Below are 22060 nucleotides of genomic sequence, written 5' to 3'. Positions count from 1 at the left end.
TGACGGACGTGGTGAAAGGTTTCACCAGGACGTTGCAACCACGGAAAAGGCGGTATCAAGACGACTGGAATCCGTTAATGCCGCCTGACTATTGTTGGACACTGACAAGATGTTGAGTACAAACAAAAATCAGCGGCAAAACATTTTCAGGCCAGTTTAACTAACTCAATGTGTCAGCATCATTTTCCAATTAAACATGTTAAATTTAATAAAAGTTAATTTAATGTTTCTCCAACTTCCTACTTAATATAGCAAATCTGAAATGATCTTTGTGTTCAGCTTGAAGTTTTCTATCATAATCCCCATGAAGCAAAACTTTTGAAAAATATTGTTGTCCAGTGTAATTGAAGAGTGATTCAAGTGGGGACTCTGGGTGGTAGACAACTGCATTTATTCAGCTCGTGAATCCATGCCATGGGGCACCATGTCTTGCGTTAGTTTACACAATTAAAAAAGGAAAGTTCAACTTTTATTTTCCCAACATGCAGGATGAGCTGTGCACATGGCATTTAATTAGAAAAGACACGGGGGGGTGAGAGGTGATACTTGCACATCTGTACACGGTGTAACATCTGCAGTCTGGCTACCTCTGACACATACACAACAGTAGCTTGGAGTACAGACACAGACAGGAAACTAATCCCATCAAAAGTACCAATTGCAAAATGTACAGCGGGTTCACAATTTCAAACATCTGTGCCGTGATGATCCCGAGCCCAAAGTCAAGAGTCTTGCTAAAGTGTCGGCAAGTGAGGGCTCTAATATATCATTCACATTTCACCGAGGGGGATCAAGGATCAGAACTTTCTATTGGTGGCTAGATTGTCCAAAAGAATGGAGTTTTAAAGGTGGGGGGGGGGGGAACAGTACCAGCTTGTGGATATCATCTCTTAAGCTTTCCTTCCTCAGTGATGTAACTCCCTTCATCCAACCCAATGAACAGATGGTCACTTTTAACAATTGGGCTCCCGGGTGGTTTCCTATCCCCCTTTCCTCTCTTCTTGACATCTCTCCATCACTTAGATCGAATGGGGAGGCCAGGAGGAGTGAGGGTGCACTTGAATGGCCAGTCCTGGCTGCCAGCCTGCCACTCGCCTCCCTGCTCTCTTCCCCGAGGTCTACCCTGGTGAGGGGAAATGGTGGGGTGGCACCTCCTTCAGAGAGCGCAGAGAGATGGGGGAAATTGTGTAGAGCTGCCAAGAGGCATTCTGGCTCCATGGAGACAAGCATGAGGTTCCAACTGAGTGGAGGAGAGAAGGCTTGCCTCCCAGGAATAGAATCAAGGACAGGAAGAGTCTCATATGTGTTGAGATTTGGGAAAGTCGATCAGGGTAAAATGCAACTTGGTGCAGCTGCATTTTGGAAGGAGAGGGTGATGCAATTTCAGCCTGGGCCAGAGAAGAGTACACCCAACTGAGATCAAATTCCAACCTCGTACCATTGTGGAAATGGCACAGAAAGAGGCCACATTGTTCCTGTATCTCTATTGGACTCATCCCACCAGGAAACTCATCCCCTGTCTTACTTTCCCTTGGATGACTCTAGAGTTTTCCCATGACCCTCAGTGAGGCAGGCAGCAACCCTTAAAATGTTCCCTTTTCCCCCTAAAAATTGTTCCCCCTGGAATTTTGTCTCATCCTTTCTGCCTCAAATGGAGATGCCCTGAGATGCATTGGCAACTGGAAGCAAACAGCCAGTCAGCATTTTAGAAGGAGATTTCCTCGAACGGTTTTTTGTGTCCCTTTTTTCAAGGTGATTCATGAAGGTGCCGGTTTCACAGGTTATGTGTGGAATTTTCCCAACGCGTTTTACTCTGGAGCCCCTCCAATCAAGGGTCACCCTGACCCCTGCCCCAAGCATGAAAATGCTGTGGCAGTTGGGATTCCTCCCCTGAAAACCCAGATTGGTCCTTCCCAACAGAAATCAAAGAACAAAATACACAAAAATCAAACAGCAAGAGTACAGACCATGGTCAAAAAGGTACACCCAGTCGAGAGGGCGACTTTGTACCTCTGTCACAAACTGATTGTTTTTTAAAAAAAAACACTTTTTATACCGCAAAAGAATTGCAAACATTTGAAGAAGTAAATCACAAAGCCTTATTGAAGTACAGTTGAAAGTCACCTGACCATGTGGAATTGATTGAGTCAGCAGGTGAAGGCCAGGGGTTAGTCACAAAATGGTGGCCAGCTGATCTTCAAGTACCAATTAGCAAGGCAGAGGATTATCTGGGCAGGGACAGAATTAACAAAGATTTGAGTGGGGAGGGGGGAGTTTATCTTTCGTGGAGTAGGGATGTTCCAGGGAAGAGGAACCACCGAACTCTTTGAATGCTGCGTTGCATGCTGGTTATGGTTCTTGTGTTCTGTCAACCCTGCCCTCCATCTCCAAACATCCAGCTTCAATTCAATTCAAAATTTAAAAAGTACCATCTTTATCCCCCTCTGTTGACATGAATGATAATACAGAGCTTTGCAAGAATGCAAAATTTTATAGCAGACACAGTGTCTCCTATCCACTGAAATTCCAGAACATTTTTGTTTTCTAATTTCTCTCATTGGTGTGTTTGGGCCAATGGATAGCTCTATTAGTTAAGTCACTGATTCTTTTCCTTTGCATATCTGGGTCAATGATTGCCTCTGTTCCTTAAGCCAATAACCCTTTCCCCCTGCATGATTGGGCCAATAGTTGTCTTTGATAGTTCAGTCTGTGTGATTGGGCCAATGGTTGCTTCTGTTGGTTAAGCCAATAACCCCTTCCCTCTGTGTGACTGGGCCAATGGTTGCCTCTGTTGGTTAAGTCAAGGACATTCCCCCCCTCTGTGTGGTTGGGACAATGGAGCAAGAGTGTGTATTTTTTACATATTGTACAGAAGTTTCATCTCATAGATGGAGCTGTAAGTCCACCGTGATCCTTATGCGTGAGAACATTGAAACCAGCTCTTTCTGTCCTGTGAAAGAGAGAGTCAGCTACACAGACAGAGATCAATCGATATGGGGGAAATTTAGCAGGGAAGGAGACAGGCCCGCAGTGGGTTGGCCAACAGGATCTCAGAATCTCCAAAGGACGGAGTGTCAAGGCGCAGGTGAGTGAAAATTGTGATCTAAGGAGAAGACCCTCTCTGCCTGGGATTGTCCAAAACCCGTTAACTATCTGATGACAACATCCTCAGACCATTGAAACAAAAAGTGTGGCACAAAGAACAGAGTGGCATTCTCCTGTGTTACAAGAATAGATAATACTCCACTGACTGGGAAACAACAGATTGAGTGTCTTGTCTGCTATATAATATATGTATATATATTTACATAGAGAGCAATATAAAGATTATTTTTAACTTTAACTCCACAATATCATTTACATGTTACACTTTTTTTATTTTCTTAACAGCAAAAGGGGAAAAATTAAGACAGAAATTTTTTTTCCAAAAATCCTTCCAGAAAAAACGAGGACAAATTTTGATTCCTTGTATTACTGATAATGCAACTTAGGAAAATTTCCAAAGCCATTCTAATTCCTTGACCTCACAAATGTGGATTCCCCTTCCTACAAATGGTGTTTGCAAGAGTGACTGTATGTTGCCTGCATCTTGGACAGAGTTCTTCCCATCATGCTTTGGTGCTGTCTTCTTTTGGCTGGATGATATCATTAGGCACTCCCTCCTCCATGTTTTCCGGACTCAAAGATTCCTTGCCGTTTCCTTCCTTCGATGGTAACTTTCTGCGAGGAGGAGAGGCCGTGAGAATAATGGCATTAATTTATCAGGCACCTCTCCATTCACGGAGCCATCCCTCCTCCCTCTACTTTCTGGTGCACCCTCCCTCCCTTATCCACGTAATACCTCCCACCTGTGAGACCGTACTCCACCATTTTGTTCTGGCGCCTGCCTACATTTCGCTTATACCTTGATGAAGGGCTCAAGCCCGAAACATTGGTTAGGTATCTTTATCTTTACTATTTACAGTAACTGTTTGACCTGCTGGGTTTCTCCAGCATTGTGATTTTACTTCAAATGCGGCACCTGCAGACTCTTTTGTTCTCGCCCTTGGTGTTGTTCTCACCTTTGCACTAACAAAAAAACCTTCATCCCATGATTAGTTCCAGACTCTCCAGACTGAGCAATGACCCCACACGCCTTGTTAAGAGTTATAAATAATTGAAGGAGATGATTTAAAGTGAAGAGTACATGCTCATCCTGTTAACTCTTCAAAGGTCATTAACCGATTCCAGAAGCCAGTGTGAGGGATTGGCATTGGCCGAGACACTGGGAGCGACGGCATTGGCCTGTTCCGCAGCCCATCTCCTCTTGCAGTTGCCTCAGAAACCAGGGACTTGATCAGACTTACTCAGGCTCTGTGAGGGGTGTGGTTTCATTGGGTTCATTTGCCGAGCTCCCATCGTGGTTGGTGATTGGTTCATCCTCTGTCCTCATCTCCACAATAGGCTCCTTTGATCCGTCCTTCCTGCGGAAGTGGAACAGAGAGCAGTCACAGAGCCGTACAGCTGTGAAAACAGGCCCTTCGGCCCAACTCTTCTATGCTGGCCAGTGAGCCAGTCCCCATGTGGCTGCATTTGGCTCATATCCCCAAAAATATTTCTTCACCCTGTACCTGTTGAAATGTCTTTTTAATTTTGACATAGAGCAGGGTAACAGGCCCTTTTGGTCCATGAGCCACCTGTGCTGCACAAATATTCCAACTAACCTACAGCCCCTGTAATTTTTGGGAGGGTGGAAGGACACCGGAGCACCTGGAGAAAACCCATGCAGATACAGGGAGGACATACAAACTCCTTACAGACAGTGCCGGATTTGAACCCAGGTCGCTGGTGCTGTAACAACATTTTGCTATCTGCTACATTAACTGTGTCATGCTACACCATAGTTTTTCGGGAATCTATTGAGCAGATTTTATTTCCCTGCTTTGGCAAACTCCCTTCCCTCAGGGTCATCACGTTGAGATTTTCTGTTCGCCTGGGGGCCTAGAGCTGAGAACCCCCTTGTCCGATGGGACCACCATCCCTCTGGAACATGGTGGATGGACTCCATCTTCACTTGGGACCCTGACAGTCTGACGCTCACTAATAGGATTCCTGATGGTGATCCTCCCTCTCTATCTGGACACCGACGATTCCTCTCCACCACACAGCCCGCCAAGTCTCACTTACAAGTAGGCTGCTTTGCCTTCTTCTGCCTCCTTGGCTTTGGTGCTGGAGCCATTCTTTTTCCCACAGATCCGTGTGGCGATGCACATCAGGACTCCGCACTGTTTTGTGAAGAAGCAGCTGATGTCTGCGATGACCAGGATCAGCAAGAGGGCCACGACAGCGAGACCAACCACAGCCCCTAGACTCAGGCTCCGGAACAGTGTGTCTAAGAGGCAAAGGGATAGCAATCTAATAATGTCCAGTGACTCACCTTCTGTCCAGAGAAGATTTACAAGGTTGTTACGGGGAATTGAGGAGCTGAGTTACATGGAAAGGTTACACACTTTATTCCCTGGAGCATAGGAGAATGAGGGTGATATTTGATAGAGGTTTAAGAGGGTTATAGGTGATGCAATCAGGCTTTTTTCCACTGAGGTTGGGTGAGACAAGAACTAGTGGTCATAGGATAAGGATGAAAGGTAAAGTGTTGAAGGAACATTAGGGGAACTTCTGCACGCAGTGAGAGGTGAGAGTGTGGAACATTCCCAGATGAAGTGGTGAACATGGGCTCAATTTTCCTGCATTTTAAATTGAAAGGCATTTTAACGATATAGGACTGTGGCATCCAAATATACCCAATTGGTAGGGGGAGGGGGGGTGGTTTGGGGAGAAGAGGGAATTGATCGTGAGGAATATCCTGTAAAGTGGTGACCAGTTACAGTGGAACTCTCTGCTTTTAGGGATGACTGGAACACCATCAGACAGGCCTTTCACCGGGAATGATAGAGAATAATTTCCAGGGCCAGAGGCAGTGTTGGGAATTGGATATTCAAACATAAATCAGGTGCAGGAGTAGGTCACTCCTTCTCTTCCTATTGATCCTAGCATGGGCCATCTGATTGGAATCTCATTTATGTAAGTCTACCTTTCACTCCCTTACCTCTTCCTTAAACATACTCAAGAACTGTGCTTTCACTGTCCCTGAAAAATATTTCCAAACATTCTCAACCCTCCAGGAGAAAATGTTTCACCTCATTCTGTTTATTTGTCACAAACTCTATACAGCTCACAGAGGAACTCTTCTTGTACAGCGAGAAGGGTTCCTCTCTAAGCAGGCTAATCTCTAACCTTTATGCAACCATATAAAGAGCACAGTTTACAGAGTATACGATTACAAATGAAAAGAAAGATCAATTAGCACCAAGCAAGAGCAGCGTAACAGCACTTTAAGCCTGATGGTTGCAGGGAAGAAACTGTCTTTAAGCCTGTTGGCGTGTGCTTTCACTGTCTTAAGCAAGTGCGGAGAGTGTGTCTGGGGTGTGATGGGTTCTTCAGTAAGTTATCTGCCTTTCCTAGAGAGGGGGAGATGTAGCTGGAGTCCACAGAGGGGAGGGAATGCACTGAGCTGCATTCACCACCTTCTGTAGCTTCAGCCGTTCTTGAGCAGCTCCCTTCCCATGCTGTGACACATCCGGTAAGTCTGCTGTAGAAGTTGTTGAGGGACAAGGGGGGACATGCCAAACTTCCTTTGTCTTCGAAGTAGAGGCGTTGGTTCGCTTTTGTGACCATCGCGTCAAAGTGCTTGGCTCAGGACAGGTCACTGGAAATATTTATTTCTGGAATCTTGAAGCTAAACAGTAATTTGGGATTCTTCAACTGGAGGAAATACCCTCTCCACATTCACCCCGTCGAGAGCCCTCAGGAGCTTGACTTGGGGATTCATAGGATTTATCTACCAGAAGCTAATATGGACTCAATGGGCAGAATGGTCACTGAAATGATTCTATAAAATGGGCTTTTGGAGGCTGAGAAGTGACTGGATAGGTCTATAATACTATGCAAGAAGTAGATAGGATGAGGAGTCAGATTGTTTTTCCCAGGGTGGAAATGCCAAATATGAGAAGGCATAGCTTTGAGGTGAGAGAGAGGAAGATGAAAGGAGATATATGAGACAAATACACAGAGGGCAGTAGATTTCTGAAAAGCATTTCCAGGGGAGGCAATAGAAGCCGATACATCAGCTACCTTTAAGAGGCCTTTAGACAGGCCGACAAAAAGGCAGAGGATGGAAGGATCTCAGTCACGTTCATGCTGATAGGATTAGTTCAATTTGGCAGTACGGTCAGCACAGACATGACAAGCCAAAAGGCCTTTTCTATGTTCCATGTATTAAATAAAGTGATGACCTTGGATTAACCTTCTAGGAATATCCTCCGTCATCACACATGCTTTGGAGCTCAGCTACATCCCCTCTGAGACTGGGTGGCCACTAACATTGACGCACTTAATGCTTGTGGTGATATGACCACTAGCCTACTGCAGGGGGTGATCCTGTACCTGCAGGAAGACCACCTAAGGGCTGACAATCAGCCAACCTGAATAGACCCCTTAGTGGGCTGACTCCACCTGGCTGGCTGTCAATCAGCCAACCTGAATATAGACCTGAGCCAGCCCCTCCTGAGCCAGTCACATGGGAGCCACCGAAGCATGAACTGGTGTTCAGACTTTTACCTGAATTAAGCCTGTTGTACAGTCTTTCGAGTTTGTGCTTGCTTGCTGGTACCTCAGTGCACCACAATGCTCAAGATGTCAAATAATAAAATAATGACACTGCTTATCATTAGTATTCAATCATTTTGTATATAGTAAAATGTCATCATAAAAGAGAAGGCAGAATTAAAAGATTTTTTATCTCCCTCTAATTTCTCCACTGAAGCCTGATTGCTGGGATATTTCCCAATTTCACTTTCATGACCTCCAGAATGGACTGATCTCTTTATGAGACAACCTCAGTGGGGATGGGGTTGGGGGCGGGTTGAGGGTGGGGGCTGGTATCGAATGCTGTACACAAACGTGCTGGTGAAATTCCACAGGAAGTAAAGGGTAACCAACATTTTGGACCTGGTCCCTTCGTCAATATATGATCAGATGTAGGCAGGCACCAGAATAAAAATGTGGGGGACGGTGGTGGGGGGGGGGGGGGAGGGTTGGAGAGAGGAGACGAGGGTGGAAGGGGCAGTAGGAGGAGCACAGGCTGACAGGTGAGAGGTCATAGGTGGATATAACTGGGAAGGTAGAAGGGAAAAAAAAACTGAGAAGTGATGGGGAAGGGGGAATCTCTGAATAGAGAGGGAAGGAGGGGTGAAGGAGACAAATGGATAGGGACAGAGAGAGACTGGGGGAGGGGTGGGTTAATGGAAATTGGAGGTCAATGTTATTGCCATCTGGTTGCAGTGTGCCAAAACGGAATATTAGGTGTTTTTCCGATAGCTGAGGATTGCCAGTGCATGATGGCATGGACATGTTGGTGTGTGCATTTGAAATGTTGGTCATAAAGAGGTTTCTTGCTGTTGCAGAAGACAGAGCTAATGTGCTCAACTAAACAATCTCCGTCCAATCTCTCTGATATGGAGGAGGCTACGTCGGGAGCACTGGATACAGTAAATGAACTCCATAGTTGCTTCACTTGGAAGGGGTGTTTGGGCTTCCATATGGTGGTGATGGAGCAAGGTGTGGTGCAAGGATGGAACTTCCCATGGCCAAAGGATTCATTTACTTGCCACAAAATCTTTGCATCTCTTGCAAGGCATGGATCAGTTTTTAGACTTCAGCCATAGTCTTTGCACGTAGTTTGCAGGATTCATGTGAAATTCCAAAACCTGGGAAAAATTAACCCTTTGGACTTTGGCCATTTTTAACCTTTCATAATATATACTTTGGACTGGATCCATGGGTAAACTACAGTACAAACACCAGTACGAACCAGCTGGTGGTTTGGGTATTAAAAAAAAAAGTCCTAGAAACCAGGAACACAGAGTATATGCATTTATTGGTACCTGAAGACAGGGACTCAGAGTCCAAAGGGTAAAAGGGGTTGAAGAAGGTTTTTTTGAGAGGCAGATGTTGGGCCAAATGGCCAGCCTACCTCCTCCTTGGTTCATGTACTTGTGTAAAAGCCGTATGGTGAATGTTTCTGTTTTCTGATTATTGTGCTGGAGGTGAATCTGCGGACACCCGTTAACTCGGGGGTTGTGGTGGGGGGGGGGAAACGGACTCTCTTTTGCTTCTCTCTTTCTCTGACTGTAAGAGGCACTTAGGCAATTCCTGCCGGTAGCGAATTTGTCTGCCTTGCAGCAGGCAAAAAGAAATTTCATGTAATATGACAACTGTTTTATTATTATGATAATAAATTTGAATCTTGATCTTGTTCCTTCTGCTTCCAAAGCAAACTGCCAAATTCTAGTCTGAGCTGATCTGCCTCATTTCTCCCATTGTCTAGTGATGACTTGCTGTCAGTGGCACACTCCATAATGCACTGACATCCAAACAATGACGTGCCAGGCAGATTTCTCAGTGCTGCTCATTTGCATCACGTAGAAAATGTAACATGTATTTCATGAATAATGACTTTTTAATCTAATGATTGAGGAGGTGATGATAAATTTGCAAGTGGTTATGTCAAAAATGACTTGTAGATTTATTAATTATCAGTTAAGGATGTTCATTCATGATCAGATATGTCACAATTGGAGATAGTAGAAATCAAGTTGAGATCCCAATGTGCTTGAAGTTCGAGGAGAAGTCTAAAGGGGCTGGGATGATGGAGAACTTGAATTGGGAGCGTCTCTGCAAGGAACGAGATCAGGAGTTGGGTGTTTGTCATTTGGAGCGGCACGGTCGGCATAGCGGTTCTGCCTTTATAGCGCTGTCTGTAAGGATCCCATGCTGTCTGGAAGGAGTTTATATGATTCTCCCCATGTCTGTGTGGATTTTCCCCAGAGGCTCCGGTTTCCACCCACCATTCATAAAATACTGGGAGGTGTAGGTTAACTGGGTGTAAATTGGGCACCATGGGCTCGTGGGTTGAAATGGCCTGATAAGGTGCTGTAAGTCTAAATTAAAAAATTTAAATGAAAATGTGTCATAAAATATATTCTTTTTCCGCAGCGGTGTTGTACAGAACAGGGTGTAAAATTACTATAAATTACAATTTTGTAAATACAATATTTAAACAAAAAAAAATAACTCGAGCAATAAAAGAGATAAATTGAGGTGATGTCTGTGGTTCATTGTCTGTTCAGAAATCTGATGGCGGTGGGAAAGAAGCTGTTTTTGTAACGTTGAGTGTGTCCCTTCAGGCTCCTGTACCTGCGCCCTGATGGCAGCAGTGAGAAAAAAGTCATAGAATTGAACAGGCCCTTTAGCCCAACTCACCCATGCTCAAATGTTGGCCTTGCCAGTGACAACATTCTGTAGTTACATTAAAAGAAATCTTTACGCCACATAATAAGTCTGGTATGATTGAATTATAAGGAACTGGTGGATAGGCTGGGACTTATCTCCCTGGAGCGCAGGAAGACTGAGATGGGACCTAATAGAGGTTGATAAAATCACAAGGGGCATGGATAATGTAAATAGTCACAGTAGGGGAGTCTCAAACTGGAGGACATAGATTTAAGGTGAGAGAGGAAGATTTGAAAGGGACCTGAGGGGTACACAGAGAGGGTGGTAGGTAAGTGGAACGAACTGCCAGAGGAAGTGGTAGAGGTGGGGACAATTTGTAACAATGAAAAGAGATTTAGATGGGTACACAGATAGGAAGGTTTAGAGCAGGGGTGGGTGACCTTTTTTTTAAAACTCACATTCCACCTTAAGTATTCCCTATGCCATAAGTGCTCTGTAAGGGATTGCTTAAGGTGGTATGTGGGTGGAAAGAAAAAAGTTTGAAAACCATCGTTTTAATGGTACCTAATTGACTCGTCATGTGCACAGTTTCAGGACTCCAAAGTAAATGGGCCAATGACAATTTGTCTCAAGTAAAATAGTTCACAACAATTGGGTCCAGAGCTGTGATTCTCACACTCATATACCACCTTAAGCAATCCTTTACTAACCATAGAGCGCTATGGCGTAGGGAATAGATAAGGTGGAATGTGTTTTTTTTTAAAAAGAGGTTTCCCACCCTTGGTTTAGAGGGATGAGGGCTGAATGCAGGCAAATGGAACTCACTTGGTCCTTTGGACTAAAGGACACATCTTTTGTGCTGCAAGAACTCCATGAATTTAAAGAAACATTTGGCTACCCTTTACTTCCTATAGATGCCTTGTGACCTGCTGAGTTTCTCCCGCACATTTGTGTATTGCCACTTCGACTCCATTGCACACGGAAATCCCATTCACTCCACGACCCCAATCAGCCACCACTCCCCACTGCCTTAGATTCACCACTCGCTTACACACCAGGCCCCATATACAGCGGCCAATTAATTTCCCAATCCTCACACCTTTGGGATGTGGAAGGACACTGGAGTATTCAGAGGGAACCCTTCACACGACAGAGAATGTGCAAACTCCTTGCAGACAGCATGGAGGTCAGGATTGAACCATGATCATTGGAGCTCTGAGATCACACAGCTCGCCATGTAACCCTTATACTGCTGAATCGAGCCCCTGCCCTCCCCCATCAGGTCTGAAGAGGGAAAGTTGGTAAATTGCCTTCTGGGAGTAGATTTTTTAACCAACAGCTCAGTAATTTCACGGCCCCATTACTTCTGCCCGATTTTTCACTTCCAGGATTAAAATTTAATTTAAATTCCCAGGGCATCAGGATGGGATTTGTTTTCATATCACCAGATGAGGTTCTGCATAATTACCCTGGGGCTAACCACAAGGTTTTCAGCAACTCCACCCCTCGGTTTGACAGATAGGGACAAAAACCCCAGTAAGTTTGAGGCATTGCCGCAATCTCTTTGGCTTGGCTTCGCGGACGAAGATTTATGGAGGGGGTAAATGTCCACGTCAGCTGCAGGCTCATTTGTGGCTGACAAGTCCGATGCGGGACAGGCAGACACGGTTGCAGCGGTTGCAGGGGAAAATTGGTTGGTTGGGGTTGGGTGTTGGGTTTTTCCTCCTTTGCCTTTTATCAGTGAGGTGGGCTCTGCGGTCTTCTTCAAAGGAGGTTGCTGCCCGCCAAACTGTGAGGCGCCAAGATGCACGGTTTGAGGCGATATCAGCCCACTGGCGGTGGTCAATGTGGCAGACACCAAGAGATTTCTTTAAGCAGTCCTTGTACCTCTTCTTTGGTGCACCTCTGTCACGGTGGCCAGTGGAGAGCTCGCCATATAACATGATCTTGGAAAGGCGGTGGTCCTCCATTCTGGAGACGTGACCCACCCAGTGCAGCTGGATCTTCAGCAGCGTGGACTCGATGCTGTCGACCTCTGCCATCTCGAGTACTTCGACGTTAGGGATGAAAGCGCTCCAATGAATGTTGAGGATGGAGCAGAGACAACGCTGGTGGAAGCGTTCTAGGAGCCGTAGGTGATGCCGGTAGAGGACCCATGATTCGGAGCCGAACAGAATCTACTCAAAATGAAAACTCACCTTCCAGGTGAAGGGCTTTTACTTTTAATGTTAAAATTACCGTAATTGTTAAAAAGAAAACCCAACACATTCTAGATGAAGTAATTGTTTTTTTTTCCCTCCAGCATTATGTTTTTACTTCAACCATGGTGTCTACAGATTTTCCTGTTTTATTTCTTTCTGTTTTTTTTTTAATTTTAAAGTTAAAATTAACGTAACTTAAAAATAAAAATATCTAACACATTCCACATAAAGGGCTTGTTATTTTTAAAAAAAATCATTTAACATTAAACTTCATGTATTCATTAAAATTAAATCACACTCATTCCAGATGAAGGGTTTGCTATTATTTAAAAAAAAATGATAATTTTAAGGTTAAAATCAATGTAATTCTTGTAATTGAAATAAAATATCCGCGGCTTGTTATTCACAAGCATTGTGAGTCTGATCACAGTTCCTTCTCACCGCATTTGTTTCTCATTTACATGCTTGATGGAGAGGGAAAAATAAAAATGAAAATGATGAAATTTGAATCCTTATTCATCAGAATAATATCTATTCAATTTATAACATCAGATCCTCTGGGTATTAAATACATTTAAAAAGCCAACTAATTATATTTTCATCACTCCAAAAGAAAACTCAATGCAGCTGAAGACAAATAGCAACGTACATGTTTATAAAATTAATTGACATTGATTTTGTCAGAAACAAAGTACTTCCAACACTTTAAACTCATAAAATATTAATTATTATTGACAAAGGGAGCTCCAGCTGTGAGACAGTGTGGTGGTGAATAACAATATGAAGCGTCTCTCTCTCTCCCTCTCTCTTCATTCTATTGAGAGATCTGGTGTGTTGGCTGCTGAGAACCTGTGCAAGGTGCAATGGCCATTCTGGGCGAGACATCCTGGGAGAAGATGTCAGCCTCTTGGAGATTGAGGCAGATGATATGTCTCAAGGATAGGGCATGAATGGACGAATGAATTGCTCCTTAATTTATTCACCCTCCACGATACATCAACAACTCTGTAGTGGAGAGAATGAAGACAGCCAATTTCCTTGCAGTTCACTTAACTAGTGACCTATCATGGACACACAACATCTCCTCACTTGTCTGGATGGTGCAACAGCGACTATACTTCCTGAGAAGACTGAAGCAGACGAGGCTAATTGTCACCATCATGTCAACCTTCAACCTATCCTGGCTGGCTGCATCACAGGGTGCGGTACAGTTGCTGCAGAGAAATGCATTGGAGGTCAATCCACAGGACCATAAGACCATCCGAGACTCTCATATTCACGAAGCAATATTTATTTATTTATTTTATATATGAATACTTGTCCCCTGCATATGTAGTGTTTGTCTGTATGTGTGTTCTATCTGGTTATGTCTCTGCATGTTTTGCATCAAGAACCGGAGAAAACTCTTTTGTCAGTTTGTTCTTGTGCAACCCGAGGACAATAAACTTGACGTATTGTCATGTGCACTGAGATTCTGTGTAAAGCTTTATTTTGTGTGCTGTCCAGGCAAGTCAGCCCATACCTAAGTGCAGCAGGTAATGAATAATGAAACAAAATGCAGGGTGTACATGGAACACAGAACAGTACAGCACAGGTACAGACTTTTCGGCCCACAATGCTTGCACCAAATATGCAGCCTAATTAAAACTATGCTGATTGCATGCAATACATTCCCTCCATCCCCTGCTTTTACATGTCTTGCTCTGTAATCCTCTTGTATGCCACTATCATAACTTGCAAGATTGTCGTGTTACAATAAGTCAAAAATTGCAGGGTCTTTTACCAGTATGAGGTTCATCCAAGGGTCTGATAACAGCAGAAAATGAACATAAAGCAAGAAAGTCTGCGGATACTGTGGTTGAAGTAAAAACACAATGTGGAGAATCTCATCAGATCAGAAAGTGCAAGTTCTCTTGCAAGGATAAAGATACATAACCAATGTTTTGGGCTTGAACTCTTCATCAAGATATAAGCAAAATGTAAGGAGGTGCCTGAACAAAATGGTGAGGGTTTGGGCAAGCAGCAGGGGGTGGAGCACAGTTCCAAAGACAGGAGGTAATAGGCGGAAACAGGAGGGAGGGCACACCAGAAAATAAGGGGAGAGGGAAGGGGAGGAGATCTGTTGGAAAGGAGACAGAGAGATGGAGAAGAGAGGGGGAACAGAGAGTAGGCTAGCAAGTCGAGGTTAATGGCATCCGGTTGGAGAGTGCCGAGACGAAAGATTAAGTGTTGCTCCTCCAATTCACGGATGGTCTTGATGGGACAGTACATGGGGCCGTGCACACGCATGCCAGCAAGAATTGAAGTGGCTGGGCACTGGGAGATCCCTGTCACTGGTGCAGAGACTCTTAGCAGAAACAAACTGTCCTTGATTAAGGAGGTTTATGTTTTCAAGCTTAACAGTAGGGGGGAGGGGGGAGAGGGGATGGGGCAGAATGGGTCTTTTGGTGTAATGACCCTGAGGTAATGCCAGGTGCAGAGGCGTGGTTCCATCCCATCGCACTCTCTTCTTTCATCGGTCCATGCAATTGTTTTTTAGCACATTGACACAACTTGGCATCACCCAGAGCTTAGGTTGGAGCAGAGTGTTCTACATCACGATGCACAAGGCCCTCCCATTTGCACATCTTTTCCAGTTTATTATTGTCACGTGATGGGAAATTGAGATTTTAATAAGACATGGGATTGCATTCCCATTAATAAAAATTCCATTGGTTTAAAAGTTGTTCATGTGAGTATCTGTCAAAGTAAAGTGATAGATCATAGATCTTTATTTTATTCAAAAATAATGAACATGGTTGTGTTAATCCTCACATGCGAGAGAAATAAATGCTTTCATATATAAATTACTGCACAGATGGCAACATTACAATAATAGTCTCAGTTTCATTGCTCTAATTACAGTTGCGATCCAGTCTTACCTAAACTTTATGCATCATCTCTTTATAAACAAGGAGGACACCTTTATGGGTAGCTGGAATTCTTTAGAAGTGGTGAAAACATCATGGTTCCAAAGCCATATTCTCTGACTCTTAGCAGACGTGGTCTTGGGAGCCACTCAATGCAGGGGTAGCTTGGGTTGGTAACAAGATTCCTCTATTGTTGTGTTATAGTACAGAATGTAATATTGCACAGATTTGCCCTTTGTCTACCATAAGGCAGACAAAGAGTCGCCACTAGTGTTGCCCAGTGCCCTTAACAGTAAGAACGAAAGAGAAGCAAAAGGAAGTTCCTTACTGCACAGAAACCACATTCCACAAAGGAATAAATGGGAAAAAGGACATTAAATTTAAATTAATTTAGATATACAGCACAGAGACAGGCCCTTCCACCCCATGAGCCCGTGCCGCCCAATTGAACACATTGACCTACAACCACCGTACGTTTTTGAAGGGTGGTTGGCAAAACCCAGCCTTTGGTTTCTGGAGCACTCAGCAGGTCGAGCAGCACCAGTGGGAGAGAAAGAAAGATCCATGTTTTGAATCAGAAGTCTTGATGAAAGGTCGACTTTTTTTAAAAAAATCTCCTGTGAGCGCGAGTCGATGGTCTTGATTGTGTTTTTGCTCCAGATTCCAGCGTCTCGAGTCTGGTTTCTCTGATTGTGAGGCGATCAAAAGTCACCCAGGGCAAATGCTCTGACAACCCTTGGGGATCAAGAGGATTTGGTCAATCATTTTTTTTTATTGACTGTATCTCCTAACCACTTCTTCTGCCATCTACAGAGTCAGAGGGGCCTTGAGAGGTACAGAAGGAAACACCCATCGTCAACCACTGTTTATATTAATTATGCACTGGTTCAACAATCCAATCAAACCCACCACCCCCCCCCCCCCCCCCCCCCACCATGCCTGATTCTACCACACACTTACTCATTGGGGTGTAGCGGCAGCTGAACGGAGTCAGGAAGAGCGAGTCCAGTAGTCGATGGGCTCATTTGCACTCCAGTTGTTTATTGAAACTTCCCATGCTACACCTTATAAGGCCACAGGTATGTCCCGTCCTCGCGCCGGAAACAACATCATGCTGTTTCCCCGCACGCATGTGGGCCCGACCCGGCCGGCGGAAAAGATGACCCTGGCGGTGCCATCTTGACATGGCTGCTCCGCTGCCAGGAAACAGGAGCACCTGGAGGAAACCCATTTGGTGCTATCTCCACCCAGAGAAGCGATGGAGATCTGGATTGAACCTCTGACACTGTGAGGGAGAAGCTCCACTGTACATGCCACTCTGACACCCATGCTTTAAGGTGAAACATTTTATTTTATACGGCCTATTGTACATGACTATGGGTGGACTTGCCTGGATAGCATGGATAAACAAAACCTTTCACTGTATCTTGCTACACATTACAATGAACAATTCAGTGTAAAACTGGCACAAGGCACAGGCAACTGGCCACTGGATTGAGTAGCAATACACAGTGGGAAATGTGATGACCTGACCTCAAAATTTAAATCGAAAATGCTGGAAATGTTCAGCAAGCCAGGCAGCATCTGCGGAGAGAGGAACAAAGTCGCTGATCTTTTGTCAGAACCAGATGGCTGAAGGGACAAATGTGTTTTCTGTTCTAAGGAGGTAAAAGAATTGGCAGAGAGTATATCTGATAGGGTGGAGCCAAGCTGGTGAAACAAGAGCTTCTGATGTCATCTAAGAGAGGGCAGTGAGTGCTTGGTGATCTGTCTGAAGGAGTTGTAAAGAGAGGGGAGAGTGTGAGGCAGTTGAACAGCTGTCATTAACAAGTTAAAGTTAAAGGAGCAGAAGGAGGCCATTAGGCCCATCGAGTATGTTCCATGACTCTACACTAAGTTGAATTATGCTTGCATCTAGTTCTAATTTCCAGCCTTTTCCCCATATCCCTTGATACATTTACTAAAGAAATACTTATCCATTTCCTGTTTAAATACTCCCAGTGATCTGGCCTCCACTGCTTTGTGCGGCAGTGAGTTCCTCCAATCCACGGCCCTCTGACTAAAGAAGTTCTTCCTCCTCTCTGTTTTAATTGGATAACTTCTAATTTTAAGACAATGACCCTCATTGATTTAGTTGCTGAGGTACATGGATATGAGTGAGTAATGGTTTTGATGTACAGAATAGGTGGTGATATTGTGATTTGTCAAATTCACCTCTACCTCCCGGAGGTGCTCAGGCACCTCCTCATACCCCAGGACCTCATGGCTAAACATCAGACATCATCCCCTGGACTTCACTTCCTCAGGAGACTGTCTTGCTACAGGCACTGGTCTTATTCCCCGATTCCACAAAGCCCTCCTCTACCCTCTCCCCTCAGTCCCCAAGCAAAAGCACCCATTGATTTAGCTTGGTCTTGCCCAACACAACTTATTTCTTCCTGTCTTGGCTCCATCCTTTATTCTCTGGTCCAGTACCTTCCCCCTTACTTCTGTTACACCTGGTATCTTTGTCCTGGCCACCTCACCTTCACAGGTCCCTCAAAAGCTCTATCCTCCAGCAGGCGAGATGTCTGAAGAGGGTGCGCAAAATTGTTCCACCCCACACTCAGCATCTTTCAGCTGCTCGCATTGGGAAAGAGATACAGGAGGATCAGAACCAGCACCACCAGGCTGAGGAACAGCTTCTTCCCACGGGCAGTGAGAATGTTGAATGACCAAAGAAACTGCTCACACTAACCATCTGATACTCTCATATACACAATTAAAAATTCATTTATTTATTTATATTATATAAATACTTATCCTGCATATGTATTGTTTGTCTGTATGCATGTTATTTCTGGTTGTGTGTCTTCTTGTTTTGCACTGAGGACCGAAGAGCGTTGATTCGTCGGGTTGTACTTGTGCAATCAGATGACAATAAACTTGTCCTGACTTTATTCTACTCAAATGTCAAATGTTTCCCTCCACCCAAAGGATAACATCAGCCACGACGGATAAATGGATCTGTAACTGAGACTAAAGTCGTTTGCCCAAACCCTCTGTCGCATTAATACAAGCAGCCAAGCAATGTTTCACAATGAGGATAATTCACTTACATCGTGCCTTCAACCCTGTAATAATTGCACTGAGAAAATTGGGTAAATCAGAGAGTCGATCTTAGTCATTGACCAGTAAATCGATTAGGCTGTACATTTATTAAGCAAGAATAATTTGTCAGATGAAGAATATTAATTTTGGGTCTGTGCATGGTGACTTTTTGCACAGTCGGCAGAGCTCATGAAAGGGTTAAATTGTTTCCTAATGAAACAGCATGTGAATGCCATTCCTCGAGTTAAGGTAAGCAAGGGCGCACTTATCTTGCCCAGTAGGAGAAAGCACGTACCTGTCCTGCGTAAGATGAATTGGACCACAGTAAGTGTGAAGAAGGAAGAAGATATTGGAAAAATTGAAGGGAAATAATACTCTGTGCTGAAGTCATCTGATCCATGGATATATGTATTTCTGTACTGATTATGAATCGTTTGTCCATATGTGTGTCATGTCTGGTTGTGGGTCTGCATGTTTTGCACTGAGGACTGGAGAATGCTGTTTCGTCGGGTTGTACTTGTACAATCGGATGATAATAAACTTGAACTCAAATGGTGGCAGGGCTTTGTATTCATCCCCAGGAAATGAGTAAAATATTCTCCAGCCAAACTTTCTTGATGCCATAGCTGAAAAGATGGCATAAAAGCGCTGGAGAAATTCAACAGGTCACAGAGCATCCAAAGAAAGTAAAAGGCATTCGATGATTTGGGCCTGAGCCATCCCACAAGTATCCACCAATTACCATTACCTTTTAGTCTGTCTTCTTCCCCCTTCTCTCCCCTTTCCTCCCCTCCTCCCCACTTCACCTTTTTTATTCAGGCATCTACCTGGATTTCCACATTCCCGACGAAGGGCTCAGGCCCAAAATCTTTGCTGCCTTTAACTTCTTTTTGATGCTGCGTGAACTGCTGAGTTTCTCCAGCAGGTTCGTGTACCGCTCTAGTACCCCAGGATCCGCAGGCCTTCTTGTTTACCTGGTACATAATTGACCTGGTTAAGGAGATGTGCTAGCATGGGATGGGGTGCAGAGTAGGTTTACAGGAATGATCTTGGGGGGGCCTGCACTTGCTGGAGTTTAGAAGAATGAGGGGGAATCTCATCGAAACTTACCGAATATTGATAGGGCTGGATAGAGTGGATATGGAGAGGTTTCTAGCAGTGGAAGAAACCAGGACCAGAGGCCACAGCCTCAGAGTAAAAGACCAACCATTGAGAACGAAGATGAGGAGAAGTTTTTTCAGCTAGAGGGTGGTGAATCTGTGGAATTGTTGGCACACACGGCTGTAGAGGCCAAGTCAATGTGATACAGCTGGCCAGGATAGAGCTCCTTTGAAGGTTGACATGAAGGCAGCCCGCTTCACTCTTCTCAGGAAGTGCAGGCATTGTTGTGCCTTCTTGACAAATGAGGAGATGTGTGTCCACAATGGTCACTAATTAACTGAACTCCAAAGAACGTCTATAGCGTTGTCTTTAAAAAAAATTAGGCATACAGCACTGTAACAGGCCAATTTGGCCCTCTGGGTCCATGCCGCCCAATTTACACCCCATTAACTTTCACCCCGGTACGCTTTGGAAGGGTGGGAGGAAACTGGAGCCCCCAGAAAAATTCCACGCAGACACGGGGAGAATGTACAAACTCCTTACAGACAGCATGGGCTATGAAGCCAGGCCCGGTCCCAATCGCTGGCATCGTAAAGGCTTTGCGCTAACTGCTATGCCAACTATGCCGCCCAACCGTCAGTGGAATAGTTTATTCTATGAGCAAATTGAATTGGAACCAACATCTCTGGGAGGCGTTCTTCAATGCGTTCCATCACCAGATGCTTGAAGCATTTCCTAATGATGGAGGTCAGTGCCACGTGGTGGTAGTCACTGAGGCCTGTTATTGACAGCCTCTTGGGTTTCAGGATTGTGATGGCTTCCTAATTCTATCAATCTTTTAATCTATGAATTAAACACTGGGGTACAGTAGCATTGTGATACAGGACAAATGATTTGGTGGCTGAACTGGTAGCTCAAAGCCATGAGTTCAGATCCTATTAAATTGTGTCATGTTTTCCATCTCCCAGATTCAACCGTCCTCTGGCTCCTTTCCTTTCCTTCTCTTTCCCTTGCGTCAGCCTCTCCTTCCTTCCTCCCTCCATCATCCCAGCCCCTTCCCTTCTGTCCTCCTATCAAAGAGCTTCTTTATATGCTCCCTCTCCCTATCATCTCCTAGCTCCTTTCTTCCCCTTTCCACTGGGATTCACTGCGACCCTGTGCTCCTCCCCCCTTCCCCCTACCTCCCCTCCCCCCCCACCATCTTCAGGCATTTGCCTGATCTTTGGCATCCCTGACAAAGGGCTCAGGCCCGAAACGTCAACCGCCTATTACATTCCACGGATGCTGCATAACCCACTGAGTTCCCACGCAGAGAGTGGTAAGAATGTGGAATGAGATGCCAGCTGAAGTGCTCAATTCCGAAATTAAAGAAGAAATTGGACAGGTATAGGGATGGGAGAGGTATGGAGGGATATGGCCTGAGTGCAGCTCAATGGGACGAGGCAGAATACTAGTTTAGCGCGGACTAGATGATTCTGTGCTGTAGAGTTCTATGGTTCTCCTCAGTTTCTTTTTCAATTATTTTCCCTATCTTTGGCATCACGGATGAAGGGCTCAGGGCTGAAACAATGACTGCCTGCCCACATCCACGGACGCTGCCTGACCTGCTGAGTTCCTCCAGCATTTTTGTATATTGTTCTAGTTCGTCAGCATCTTCTGACTCCTTGTTTACCCTCTAGCACAGCCAATTCTCAACATTTTAGGGGGGAGGGGCATGGACTGCAGTCATTCAGAAGAAGTATGGAAGGAACCAACTAAACTTGACTGCTCCACTGGGAAGGGAGAATCCTAAGGGGGGCATAACCAAAGAAAAGGTTGAGAATGGCTGATCTAGCACATGCCTTTTCACACTGCAGTAGAACCCTGATCAGTTTCACTGCTGCTCTTGTTTAATATCTACATACAGTAAAGCCCCTGGCATCTGCAATTCAAGCAACTGGCAGCCTTAAGCAACTGGCCAAAAATCAAGGAAAATAAATAAAATTATTAAAATAGGTAAAAAATATGTAAATTTAAAATGGTAAAAGTAAATGTTCTCTAAAGTAACATGTAAACCTCTGGTGAAGATGGGAGCAAATATTCAGCCAGCGGAGGGCCTTGGTCGTGCTTTGCTCGTAGCAGCTGTTTGTATAAAGTTGTGTTTAAATCAATTTGTGTTTAAATAAAATGGTTTTGCCTAGAATGAAGAACTGGTTGATGCCGCTCACCATTGGGGTATCTCTCTTAAAGTGTCTCCTTATCCCTGCTCAGTAAGAGCCACTCTGGTCAGAGGCTTTATCTGAAGATTTGGGGGCAGGGGAGTGACTTGCAGCCACAGTTAAATGTTTTCAAAGAATGCGACTGGAAATAAAGTAAAATGCTTCAGGGTTTATATATTCATTAAATTAAAAATTTAAAAATTTAGACATATTGCACGGTAACAGGCCATTT

At 44.5% G+C, this 22060-nt stretch overlaps 1 protein-coding gene across 1 annotated transcript in view; it reads right to left on the bottom strand.

Annotated features, from left to right (window-relative positions):
• Positions 1-382: 382 nt before the first annotated feature.
• Positions 383-22060, bottom strand: part of LOC138738562 (neural cell adhesion molecule 2-like) — a 1138397-nt gene continuing 1116719 nt past the window's right edge. Inside the window, exons 16-18 of the mRNA XM_069889008.1 lie at positions 5167-5371; positions 4347-4463; positions 383-3720 (exon numbers count right to left, since the gene is read on the bottom strand). Of these exons, the coding sequence (XP_069745109.1) occupies positions 3609-3720; positions 4347-4463; positions 5167-5371 (434 nt within the window). The 3' untranslated portion in view covers positions 383-3608. The remainder of the gene's footprint in view (positions 3721-4346; positions 4464-5166; positions 5372-22060) is intronic.

The sequence above is a fragment of the Narcine bancroftii genome, chromosome 7 (assembly GCF_036971445.1).
Source record: "Narcine bancroftii isolate sNarBan1 chromosome 7, sNarBan1.hap1, whole genome shotgun sequence".
NCBI lineage: Eukaryota > Metazoa > Chordata > Chondrichthyes > Torpediniformes > Narcinidae > Narcine > Narcine bancroftii.
This window is presented reverse-complemented; position numbering and strand designations above follow the sequence as displayed.